The sequence below is a fragment of the Durio zibethinus genome, chromosome 27, assembly GCF_047325235.1.
Source record: "Durio zibethinus cultivar Kanyao isolate XHJ-2024 chromosome 27, ASM4732523v1, whole genome shotgun sequence".
NCBI lineage: Eukaryota > Viridiplantae > Streptophyta > Magnoliopsida > Malvales > Malvaceae > Durio > Durio zibethinus.
The window spans coordinates 12,857,483-12,871,329 of NC_143188.1; the positions used below are offsets into that span (position 1 = coordinate 12,857,483).

The 13,847-nt window shown below is 28.1% G+C and overlaps 1 protein-coding gene across 1 annotated transcript; it reads right to left on the bottom strand.

Moving 5' to 3' along the window:
* Positions 1-4,416: 4,416 nt before the first annotated feature.
* Positions 4,417-8,040, bottom strand: LOC111279441 (uncharacterized). Its single transcript, XM_089756347.1, has 2 exons — positions 7,522-8,040; positions 4,417-4,977 (listed from the first exon to the last, which is right to left on the bottom strand). The coding sequence occupies exons 1-2, from the start codon at positions 8,038-8,040 to the stop codon at positions 4,417-4,419; spliced, it is 1,080 nt and encodes a 359-aa protein (XP_089612473.1).
* Positions 8,041-13,847: the final 5,807 nt, after the last annotated feature.

Here is a 13,847-nt window from a genome sequence, read left to right on the forward strand (position 1 = left end):
AGTTTTCAATGCATATATTAACTACTGAAAGGTCAATTCCAAATTCATGACTATTGAAACCTCTAAACTTGATTTCACAAATTTATGAGAACTTTTATTTCTCCACAATTGTGTAGCCTATATATCTTTGTTATTTACCACATTGAATTGGTCATAACACTTTCAAATATATGATAAATTCAAACTTTACTCATAGGACCAATATGCATATGTACAATTGAAGTCTATAGTATATTTAACTCCAATTTTAAATACTTTCACAATGATTTTGTGACCAATTTGTCCATATCTAGATCACTATATCAATGCAAGTCATCAAACATGAATTCAAAGAATCATTTTCATAAAATAGTATAAACAATAACTATAATATTAGTTCTACTCATATTTATGCAAAAATTTGTGATGAATTTGCATTGCTTAAATCATTGATTAGCTAACTCTAAGACTAACGGTTTTACAAACCAATATTATTATCTAAGCCCATATGTTAATATGATGTATAACCAATCACATGCTTGCTCTTGTCATAAAACTATTGCAAACCTTAGAAATTTGTTCACTTTTTATTTTAATAGCTTGTTAAAGGCCATTTTTTTGAGTATAAGAAGCAAAAATATTTTTATTGTCTTTAACCAATAATGTATTAATTGGATGATGGCATTCTATTTCCATAGTCCATATCTTTCTTATATGTATAAGAAATAAAATTCCATTCAATTTAGTTCATTTGTGTAATATATGGCAAACTGTACCAATGTTCTCCATGCCATCACAAAATAGAATTAAACACATGCATGTATTGGTGCCTTTGGAACATTAAATTTGTATTTTCTAATTTATAAACATGCCTAATTAAACATTGATGAGCATTTTTCAAAATGCTAGTAACCGACAAATGCTTCAATATTTTTTAATCACATGCCTTTTCATTTAATCAATATCCCATATGAGAAAAGCAATAATGCCTTTTTGTAGCAATTGATTAACTCTTTGGCGACTATTTATGATTTTCACTTTGTGATTATTCATAATAAAATTTTATTTTGTAAAATCACTTCTAGTGTAGTACACCCAGTAGGCAAAATACATGTCACATTGCCCATGTTTCTGATAATAACAATTATTTGGTTTGTTATCCACTAATTAATCAATAAAACACCAAATCTTAATAATAATTATTTACATATATCAATTTAATTTTAATTGGTTTTCATGAAAATTGAACACTAATCAAAATTTGAACCAATAATAAATTTAAAATATATATATCAATATTTGATTTATAAACAACAAACAAAGATAGAGCCATACAAATAGTTTGACTCAACTTATTATCTCAAATTTAGTTCTATAATTTAATAATAAAACTAATCTTGTAGCCAAATCTTATTTTTTTCATATATTCTCTACTTGCATCTAATTTCTCATGGTAAATTCCTTTGCCCATTTCTAATTATTTTCATAGAAGCCGTGCAACAATTTGTCTATTCTATATATAACCAAAACATGACAATTAAACAATTAATCATTCCATTAAAACTCAATTTAATTCGTTACTTGATAACAAGTGATAATTTTTTTAGTCGTAAATCAATTCATATCTTTCTCTTTTATGTTTTTAGGCTATTTCTCTTTCCAATCTTTATAAACATTGATTTTTCAAATAAATATAATACAATTCATTAAATCCAATTGTGGAGTCAATTTCAATATATGCATAAACTTATGTAATGTAATCAATATTTTGCATATTGTATTTTAACTTTACACACTAATGAAATAAATTGTTAATATGTTTATCTCATTTAGTTAATCTTTTTATCAACAATTATACAAAAAATAAAATATATATCTCTAATGAAGATCTTTAACAAAATTAACATTTTGGTCTATAGAAATATTAATCCTTTGACACCTTGAGCTTTCTCTAATATTGATCTCCAAATCATGCCAATTTCTTTTTCTTGTATTTTCTTCATGCAAAATATAAATTTCTCATAATTGTCTTTAAATTGTTAGAAAAATAAATAAAAGAAGAAAAATTATAGAAAAAAAATTTTGACTTTGAGGTATGAAGAATATTTTTCTAAAGGCAATTATGTCTTTAGGATGCAACAAAGCCTTAAACTCTCCAATCAAAAAGCAGTAAAAATTATTATACTAAAATATTTATTTATAATGAATGAACATACATAAATTTCTATTTAGATGACTATGACTAGGGGTGTAATCGAGCTGAGTCGAGCCGATACAGTGAGAAGCTCGAGCTCGAGCTTTGCTCCCAACTCGAGGCTCGATACTCAATTCAAACTCGATCGAATTTCATTTTTCTAGCTCGAGCTCGATTCGTGATCGAAATCGAGCTACTTGAACTCGCTCGATTAAGCTTGATTAATATGTTAAAATAAGCTTGATTCTTATATTTGACAAAAGTTTGATTATTTGTGCTCGAGCTCAAACTTGAATTCGAGATATTTTATTAATTAAAATAATAAAAAAATTTAAATATAAAAGCTCGATTAGGCTCGCGAGCTACTCGAGTTGGGTATAAAATACTCGAACTCAGCTCGATCGATAAGTTGAGCTACTCGAGCTCGAGCTCGACTTGATAATAATCGAACCGAATTCGAGTTTTATTCGAATCGAACTCGAGTAGCTTGCGAGCACAAATGTATCATTTACATCCCTAACTATGACCTTTTATATAATTATGACTTTTATAAATAATAATTTATTTATATTCAAACAGTTATGACCATTTGTTGTATGATATTTAATTTTGTCAAACATAATTATTCAAAATATGAATAAAATTAATACAAAAATTAATTTTATTCATCAATAATTTAACTTTTTTATCCAATATGAAATGCACCACATTTTAAACTAGCAACACATATATAATGAACGGGCATGGTCAACCTGCACTCCTCTATCTTGTTCCTTGTACGTTAGGTAACAAAGTTCAGAATTCCACCTGGATATAGGCTGCATCAGGCTGGCTTGTCAGAAACATCTCCTATACTCTCTCATTGTACCTCTTTTTCCCCTTCCCTTTCTCCCTTCCGAATTTTCTTTCCTTTTCCAGGAGTTGTGTCATATTAGGTTTGGTAAGAGGAGAGCTCAAAGGGCTTTGGAATTACAGCCCCGAGTCATCTTCCATGACAAATACCTCTGGAGAAGCTTGAAGCGGGGAATTTCCTTAAAAAAGGGAATGCTGATCAGGTGAAGCTAATCGTGTAAAGAGATGGGTTCCCTGTAACCTATACAAGGAGTACAGGGTTCAAGAAATGGCGGTTTGATCTTTTAGAGGCAACTTGCCTCTCAAATCTACAGTCCTGTCTCTTTTATTGTATCTATCTTGTGACTAGGGCTCGATTCTTACCACCACATTGCTGCTAATGTTGTAATATTCTGGAATGTTATACAGACGTATCATTTTTGTTTGTGCAGAAGTTATTGGCAGGCAGATACATATAACTTCAAACTGTAAGGTACTTTTTCTTCTTTTTATTATTCAAATTTAACTGATGCCAATGCCATTGAAATGGATTGTTGTACAAAGTTGTGATAAGAGAACTATAATTATGTTATTTTCACTTCGATTCCAATTCAGTTATTATTTTTATATTTAGTTTTCGCTCAATAATACCTAGGATGCCATGGAATTGAATTATTAAGGTCAACCTAAACTTCAAATAATACACGTTATGATTTTTTTTTTTTTGCAAAGAAAAAAATTTTCCAAGTCATAGAATTGAATTATTTTTCCAAAAAGCAGTCGTCCTTAATTTGTTTATTTTACCAGTAACAATTTTTTAATGACAAACTATTTTCAATTACAATAATTTTCTTATAATGATGATTTGTAATTATGATTTAATTGTGAAGAAATTTAAACCTTCATAACAATTATTATTATTGTAATAGTGATCATTATATTATATAATAATGATAAAATAATAATATATCAAAATTACTTACAATAATAGTATCACATAAATTTTGTCATAATAAATTTAATATTTGCAATAAAATCACTCATGATCACAAGAAAATCCTCACTAAAAACCTGTTCAAAATTTGAAAGAGAATATGAAAGAGTCCAAAGAAAACAATATGGACGGATAATATAAAGGAGGGTTATATAATGGGCGAGAAACAAAAAAAAAAAAAACACAAACAATGTATGTATATTTATTGCCAAAAGTGAAACTTTCATGAAACACTAAGGGGCAGAAAGGAACTTGTAAGTAGTTTTAACTTGAGCAATAACAACATCGAATCCTTGAATTAATGCCCCTTTTATTTCATGATTCTCATATGGAAACAGAAATGAAACAGTTGCATTTTATATCTTAATTAATTTTATGGCAGTAGCAGGCTTGTTGTTAGGAGTATGTATGGTTTCCTTTAGTGGAGAATGTACCAAACAATGGCACAAGCAATGAGCGCACCTGGAAAGAAGGTGTAGCCGCCAAGGAAATAGGTGACGATAGCAAACCCCATGGAAGATTGTAATACTGCGTAAGTGCCTGTGATGAAAGCAAACGCCATTGCTATCATCGCCAAATAAGTTAAGCAATAGGCCAGAAAAATCACGCGAACTCGGCGCTCAACTAGCGTCTTTTTCAAGAACACCAAGAAAAAATGAAGCAGGATGGCTAAAAGAGAAAAAACAAATGCGAGGGTATCTGTTATAATGAAGGTTTTGTAAGCTTCGTAACGGCTCATGAATGCATTCCTTTGCTCATCACTCTTGTATCCACCTACAGGTACTGTGAATCCTGCGGCGAATGTTACGGTTGCTACAATCGTTGCCACCAGTAAATGGGTCTCGCTTACTTTTTCCAGAATTTCATTGATGGAGACATCATCCTCGTCCTTCACCTCTCTTCTGAAGTTGCAGTGAACCTGTAACCCTTCCACTTCTGCATTATCACCAATGTCATTCAACAATTGGCGAATATGTTTCTGCAACGATAATCGTCGATTTAAGGAAAGCATTTATCAGTCAATGAGTAAAATTCACGGGTACTTCACAATTTTTATAAATATGTATATCATTTTCATTCATGGCATAAAAGATATATTTTAAAAAAAAAAGAAATTCGCTATCCATCGTTTCGTCAATCAACAAGTAGAAAATTACAAAAATGTTCATGCAAACATCAACTGTAATTAGCCCATGTGATATAAATACCAACACGTGACAGGATCTACACGTGGGTCACAAGTAATCGAAACTAAACATGTCATATATATGCACAGGATAAAGATTTAGAAGCAATTTTGTAGGTGAAATTTATGAAAATTTTAATTAAAATTGATTAAATAAAATTAAAAATTAAAAATAATAAATTGAATAATTTTGTTAGTAGATTAAGTATATAAATTTTGAAAAAATTTTAATAAACTTTAATATATATTTTTAAATAGATATTTTTAATAAAAATATTAATAGAATTTTTATTATTAAATAAGTATCGATCAAATTAGAATTACAAATAATATTTTAATTTTTTTACATATTATTGATATTTATATTAAACTCTATTAATCTATCAATTTAAATTTTTTATTAAAATTTTTTTAAATTAAAAATACTTACAAATTTCACATAAAACATTTTATATAAGTTTTCTCCATCCTATGGCTAGACAAGTGATACTTGTCTGTATATTCTGATTGATTGTTGACAAACAGAAAAGATAAACCATAAACTTTTCTAAAAATTTATTCATGGAAAATCTTCTTTTTTTTTTTGTCATGTATAAAAAGATACACCTATATATATTTATATATTTATATATATATAAAAGAAGTTCGTGAACTACTAGTGAATTTTACTTATCTAGATATTGGTGGAGTTTTTAAACTAGATAAACAAAATTAAAAACCTTTTGTTGTAACATTTTCTCATTTTTTAACTTTATTTCTATGCAATCTTTTCATTAAATATTTACATTTCATTATCTGTTAGTATAATATTTGTCTCTAATGTGACATCCTAATAATTAAAATTTAAGACTTCATTTTAAGAGTCTCGAATTAGGATTTTGGGACAAGCAGAGTGAGATTTATGATATGAGAGTCACTGTTTATTAGGATAATAATAATTCGGATCAAATTTAATTTGATTTTTTTGAATAATGTATAATATTATAAATTTTTAAATTTTGATTTAAATTTGAACCGATTTTTTTTAATTGATTTGATTTCAACTAAATAAGAAAAAATTGATTTCAACCAAGTCAAACACTACAATTTTGAATTAATTTTTTTTTTGGTTTTCTTCTCATCCCTACCTTTCATTATGTATTCCATTTTCCCCTTTTTTACAATGATTTATTTTTTATATTTCATTTCTAATTTTGATTATTTATTATTGTTAAAATTATTTATTTATTACTATGGTTGAATTGATAAATGTTGTCTTTAATTCTTCTGTCTATGAAAATAAAATAAATGAAAAGAAAATCAAGAAAAATTATTACTATATTTTAAATTAATATATTTTTCTCTCATTTTGTTTTGCATTGATTTCTTTTATATTTCATTTCCTAATTTTGACTATTTATTATTTAAATTACTTATTTATTGTTTTTGTTTTTTATTATGATATTTATTATTATGGTTGAATATATTGATTCTAAAAAAATTATTGAAATAATAAATTTGTATTCTTTCTTCTATACAAGAAAATTAAACTAAATGAAAAGAAAATCGAGAAAAGTTAGATTAGTCTAGTTTAATTTTCTTTAATTTTTTTTTTTTTGTAATTTTTATGAAACTGTTTATCTCTAAAATGATAAAAAAAAGAGAAAATATAAATGAAAATATTTACAAAAAATAGATAAATGAAAAGAAATTTTAAAAAATGAAAATGAAATTGGAAAAAATTTCATGGGATCCTTTCAATATATTGTATAGATTATAAAGGAAACAATAAATTAGGAATTTATTTAAGGAGACACATGCATGTTATTGTTAATTATCTAAGCTTTGCTAATATTTTCCTATCAGTAATTAAAAACTTTGCTTATAGTAGTCCACTTTTAAAGACTAATAAAATGTAAAATTATGTACTTAATAAAATACTCATCTAATCTCAATTTTTTATCCATCTTTTCTTTTTTAATACCCAAAAAAGCCAAAATCATTTTTTGACATATAAAGACTAAAATTTTTTTTATATAGAATAAATAGTACTCGTTATCCTTGAAATTCGATTCCTATATTTTCAAAAGTCACTTTTCAATCCTCATATTTGCAAAATTCTAACGCCTTAGTCCTTTTATCAGTCTTAAATCATTTTAAATATCCACTCTCAGCATGTGTCTGACACTTGACATCAGTTAGTACGTACGAAGTTGAGGACTTGAATTTTTTTTAGAAAAGGAAAGGTAAATATTAAGTACGTCAAAATTAATATTTTTTTAACTGAAATTGAAAAAAAAAACTTAACAGTTTGAAAAGGAGAGAATAGTAAAAATTAAGCATGGTAAAGCTTTATACCTTCTTTCGTGTCATTTGGTCGGAAAATTGCCGGGACATCTGTTGAAGTTCACGTTCTAGAAGTAAAGAATTAAAAGAAAACCAACCAAGGAGCTGACGAGCAGGCCCCGCGCAGTAGATATCGGGAGGCGTGTACCCATTAACATCCTTTTCATGCAAAAGATCATTAATCTCGTTATCAACTAAGAATCTCTCAAGTTTTTGGGGAGATATTGCAACGACAGCAAAGTGAAGAAAATTCCAGCCTCTGTTGTCCACCATTCCGTTGCAGCCTGGACAATGGGAGATAATTTCTTCCATTATCCCTGGCTCGCCTTGCCAAGCTGCCATATGAAGAGCCGACATCCCTCTCTCTTTATCACTTATATAAGCAGCAGATGCATCTTTTTCCAACAAAATTTTGGCAATTGAACGTTTACGGAAATGCGCAGCATAGTGGAGTGGAGTCCGCCCGTTGTCATCGTTTTGTTTGGTTAGTTGCATTTTTGCCTCTATTAGTTTCCTTACTGTCTCTGTCATTACCAAAACACAACAAAATGATCAAAAAGTCCAACAAGAGCAGTACATGTGAATTTATTTAATTTTGAAAAATGAATGACAAAGACCATGCATTTGTGTTGTTTTATTTACCTTGTTTGGCCAGGGGAAGAAAGATAACATGCATTATTTAGAATGATGAGGAAGATTATCCCACTGGCAGAAAAAGCAACGAGAACAGCCATTGAGTTAATTATCGCGAAACAACAACAATAACACAAAATAATGAGCTGATCACTTACTTTCATCTCCGGCCAGGACTGCTGCATGCAAAGCTGTTTTACCATTGGGGCCGCCATTAACCGTTGATTTGCAATTATCTAATATCTCAGCAACCAAACCGTGATATCCTCCCTTGGCAGCTAAGTAGAGTGGAGTCTCACCCTTGTATTAGCGGAGAAAGCAAAATCAGGATCTTCTTTGACCAAAAGTCGCAACACATCAAGATGACCGTATCGAGCGGCAGCATGGAAAGCTGTATTTTCTTCCTCATCCCTCATTCTCAGCATCTGCCTCGCCCCGGTTGCTTCCAACCCTCTCTCCGGGTCTTCATGTAGCACTACATTGGCACGTTCAATAAGGATTTTGACTATGCCAGAATGCCCATGTCTCGCCGCAATGTGCAATGGGATTTCCCAGTTGGCATTGCGTTGCAGAAGCAGAGATGGGCACTTGTCGACAAGTTGCTTCACAAAGTTAATGGAGAACTTTCCTTCAAATACCCCTGTCTGAAAACACAGAAACCGTTTGACTGCCTGTCGTCCTCCAGTTCTGGAGTAAATATGAAGCACTGTGTTTTGCCTTCCGTCAACCAGGCAATGAAGACCACCTTGGTACTTATTAAATAGTTCCACGTCACCGTCCGCCGCAGCTTTGAACAAATCATGGTTCATGTAGGTGATAGCCTCTGCTTGCACAGGCTGTTCAGAGGGAATGGATGAGCTAATTGAGGGATTCAGCTGCATCATTATAATTAATTTGACTAATATTTAAGGCTCTCTTATTCGAAGTAATTAAGCCAACGCAGGTAGTCACAGTATTTTCCTGAACCAAATCATGGACTCCTCTTGCCCTTTTATATATCTTTATCATTCTTTACTCTCATTTCATTCATTGTGCCTTTGTTATCACGCTAATCTTTATTCGATCAATAAACTTCAATATTAAAAAAGACAATACCTGTGCATTTAGTGGTTAGTACGGACACAATCATTTTCTCTTTAGTTAAATACTTTATTCTAATAATCTTTATTTGATGAATTACGTTGACGATTATGTTATATCATATACTATCTAGCTTGTATAGTTCTCCTTTGATCATGTGAATTATACTGAGAAAATAGTATTTTTTTTTAACGTGTAACAATATTATTTATAAAAAAAATAGAATTTAATTTAGATAATTTGTACAATTATTTTTAAAAAATAATATTTAATAAGTTTATGGTTCAAATTTCACCCCCAACCCCTTTCCTTATCCAATATTACTTACTAAACATGTTTTATGTTGTCAAAATTTAACAAAACAAAATAAACGAAAACAGAACTTTTGAAAAAAAAACAAAAACAATTTTAAACGGTCCAATAATTTGCCAATTATACGAGATTTTCCTTGACTATAAATGTTATTTTTGGTAATAATATATTAACTATTTTTCCATGTTAAGTAGCTAGCTAGGTAGCATAGCATGCATTCAATTGGCCATGATTTTCAAAGCTCAATTTGTTATTTTACTGTATATATGATATGACTTAAAAGTAATACAAAAAAATACATGAATGTGTTATGAGTTAAAATTTTAATAAAAATTATATGTGAGTTTAACAAAAATAAAAAAAAATTATATTTTGTGTTTATAAGAATAGTAAAATATAATTTTCATATAAAACATGATATACATACATAAATTGTCAATATTTTATTTGACAAAAAAATATGAATTGTCATATCTATTTTTACCTTTATTAAAAAATACACTGATTTTTATTTATTATTTCAAGATTAATGTTTCTACATATCTCTAAACAAAGCATTTCTTTTGGCAACTTTGTCATAGTTTTAGGTTCCAAAGCCAAGGGATAAGGGTTGAGACAAAAGCAATAAAGTTGAGTTGCTAATCGGGACAAGGGACGGGTAGGTAGGTATCATTTTTCTAAACTTAAATTCTTGCTCAACTTTCTAATATACGAATAGCAATCTTACCACATAATCTTTTTTAAGAAAAAGTCTATTTTACCCAAAACTTTATTATTCTAATCTTAAAATAGTCTATTTATGCACAAAATCATAAATGACAGCAACAAAAACATATTTATTATTCCAATCTTAAAAAAGAGGGTAAATAATTTATGGTTTGTTTGGTAAAGTCTTATGTATGAAAAAATTTCTTAAACAAAAATTAAATAATTATTCAAGTTTTTATTTGGTTAAAATAACAAAAAAATTCTTTAATTTTATCACCTTTTTAGATAAGTTCTTATACTTTTATTATACCCTAATAAGCCCATAACTTTTATTTTACACCTAAATAAGTCCTTAAAATTTAATATGTATCCAAATAAACTATTGTATTTTAATTTGTACTTAAATAAGCTTTAACATAAATTAATCTTTTATTTGGAATAAGGACATACTTAGAGACAATCAAAGAATAAGAGTTTACTTGAATAAAATAAAAGTATAGGGGTCTATCAAAATAAAATAGTAAAGTTTATGAGCTCTTTTAGTATTTTAACCTTTCTATTTATTATTGCAATCAAGCGTTTAAATATTTATTTTCATCTAATTGAACTTTTAAACATTTATTTTATCCAATTGAACCTTTAAACATTTTTTTTCACTCAAATTAACCTTTGAGTGCATGAAAATGGGTGTTGCCTGTTTATCAATTTTTGTCTAATAAAAGTTCAATCGATGATAATAGATTTTTGATGGTTTAACTTATTACAATAAAGATTTGTATAGTTATTTAATTTTAGGATTAATGTTATGAATTGCTTTAAATTATAGTGAAATATTCAATGTGATATCTAAATTTAAAAAATTTTTAATGTGGTATATGGACTATGGATGTGATATTCATCCATAATGTGGTTAACTTTAAATTATGACACTTAACAAACAAACAATCCTATAAATATCATATGAGTTAACATATTCATAATTTATGTACCACATTAAAGATTTTTAATGTTCAAGAACCATATTGAATATTTTACTAAAATTCAGAAATCATTCATAACATTAATTTTTTATTTTAATTCTAGGGCTTTTTTTTTTATTATTTTACCATTGATAAACTTAAAAAAATTCATATATGATAAGGAATTTCGCATTGATATTAGGTGGAAATTCTTCGAGCTCAAAATTTTATCTTGATAACAAAAAATTACAAGATTATTTTTTAATATATCTAGGGATATCCTACTATTTTGTTTGGGTTTAATATTTTTTCGGGTCATCTTAGTGGGGCATTTGTTTACATCCCCTAAAGCATTCGGAATTTTATTTTTGGAATACTCCCCACAAAAATTAAATTTAGATTGACAAGAAAAATGAGCTCTTTTTTTTTACTAACTCAGCTAGCCCTTTATGGCTAACTGCAAGATTGATAATATTGCATCAACTTATAGAATAGCATTGACTTGGCATGTTATTTAAAACTAAATGTTAAATAATTTTAAAAATCTTTGTTGATAAAGAGCTATTAGTTTTAAGAAATATATGAAAAAGAAAAGCTTTAGATTTGATAGGAAAAGAAGAATGCCATATTTGTGGAAAAATGGACAAAACATAGGATGAAAGCGTATATGAAAAACAAGTAAATAACAATTCAATATAACTTTGTATAATTTAAGAAAATAAAAATAAAAAATCACTTCTTAATTCGAATGCTTTTCAATCCATGTGGTTTTAAGGAATACTTTTTCATTGAAGAAATTATAATTTTAATTATGGATTTGTTATGAAGTGTCATCCTCAACCAAAATAAAAGAATATTAATGTGCTTGATCATCATGAATATGAACGAAAAACTTTTGTAAAAAGACTCGCGTTTTCAGTTATTAGTCATTTATTCATTTGTTTTGACAAAAGATCAAGAGTTATATTTTGAAACAAGAGGGATTAAAATGTCTTTTAAGATGTTATGAGAGGGAGTTTTTAGATTTTACCGTATAAAATTAACATGATATTAAAGAAGGCGACATTGTCTCTTACTAGCCATTTCGTGATAGTTTAGAAAGTTTTTTTGGCCAACTACGTTGCGATGTTCAATCCATCTGAAATTTGACAAATGCTTCAATCATAAGTGGTTGAAATTTTCATTTGATTTCGCATTGTTAATTTTACATTACGGGTGTAAAGTGTGCACGTGAGCTTGGTTTTTGATAGTAAGTATGAAAAGAATCTTATCCAATAAGGGACGTGTCATGTCTTAATTACTTGAAGTTAATTGTTAGGTGTTAGATTAATAGGAATTCAATGACCCTATGTAATAGAATGATGTACTATGATGTCGTCATAAATAGAGTTTTTTTTTCTATTCTCTAAACTTTCAAAAATTAAATTCGAATGGGATTGAATTTTTTAAGGTTTCACAATTGAATTAAAATTGTTTAAATAAAATTAAGTGTGCAAAGATTTTTTTTTTCCGGTAGGTTGAATCATTTCACACACAGTTATTGATTGATGATGATGGCCAATGTGCAAAAAAGCAAGTTTGTTGGACTTTTGATCGTGAACACATTAATTTATGGATATAAACTTCTATAGCTTACGAAAACAACCGTCGTGAAGCTAGTCAACAAAAAAGGTAGACAACTAGAATGGGGTGCATGTGAAGGAACTGGAGGTGATAACAGAGAACCTAAGCTAGGGAATTTGGCTGAGAAAGGTAGCAGCTAAATGCATGAGAATAGTATCCAAGCCTTCAATTTAGTGATTAAAGTCACTTGTAAGAACAACAAAAATTTAATTTCAAATCAGATTTCTCTTCTCTTTTTACTTGTATTAAAATTTTTCTCTCATGATATAAAAATAAATCATGAAAATAAAACTTTTAGAAGAAATGACAAAGAGGACAGCAGGAATGGCACATTGTTACCTGAAGCTACGTGTCATTTTTTAATTAATTGAAGTTGTCTGTCAGATGCTGGATTGTTATTGGTCCTTGTAATTAGCGCAATAGGAATTCAATGACCATATATAATAGAATGACGTACTATGACGTCCTCATGAATGAAAATTTCCTTTTTTTTCCCTTTATTATCTAAAATTTATTTTTATTAAAATTTTCATCTTTTTTGAATTTTAAAAATTTTTTGGACTTTTGTTAAAATTTTGAATTTTTTGAGTTTTCATAATTTTTTAAAATTTTTATAATTTCAAAAAATATTTCAAAGTTGTTTTTTTTTTTTAAGTTTTAAGAATTTTTTCCAAACTTGTTTGGATTTTTTAAAATTTTTATGTAATATTAATGTAATAATTAGAGATTTGATGCTGACTTGACTTTTTATTACATGCCACATCAGCAGTAAACTCAAAGCATTAGTTTTAAGTATTAAAGTAATGACAGAATAAAAATTTACATATTAAACTAATAATTTTATTTTTTTAAGTATCAAATTGATAAAAAAAAATAATACAGGTGTAACTTTTATATTGAACCCTATATATAAAATCTTTCCCCAAAGGAATGAGATTGCTCAATTTAATTAGGATTTTAGGTCATTATTTTTAGACAACTAAGGTTTGTCATAAATGTTGATTTGAGGGGTTAATTGGTTGA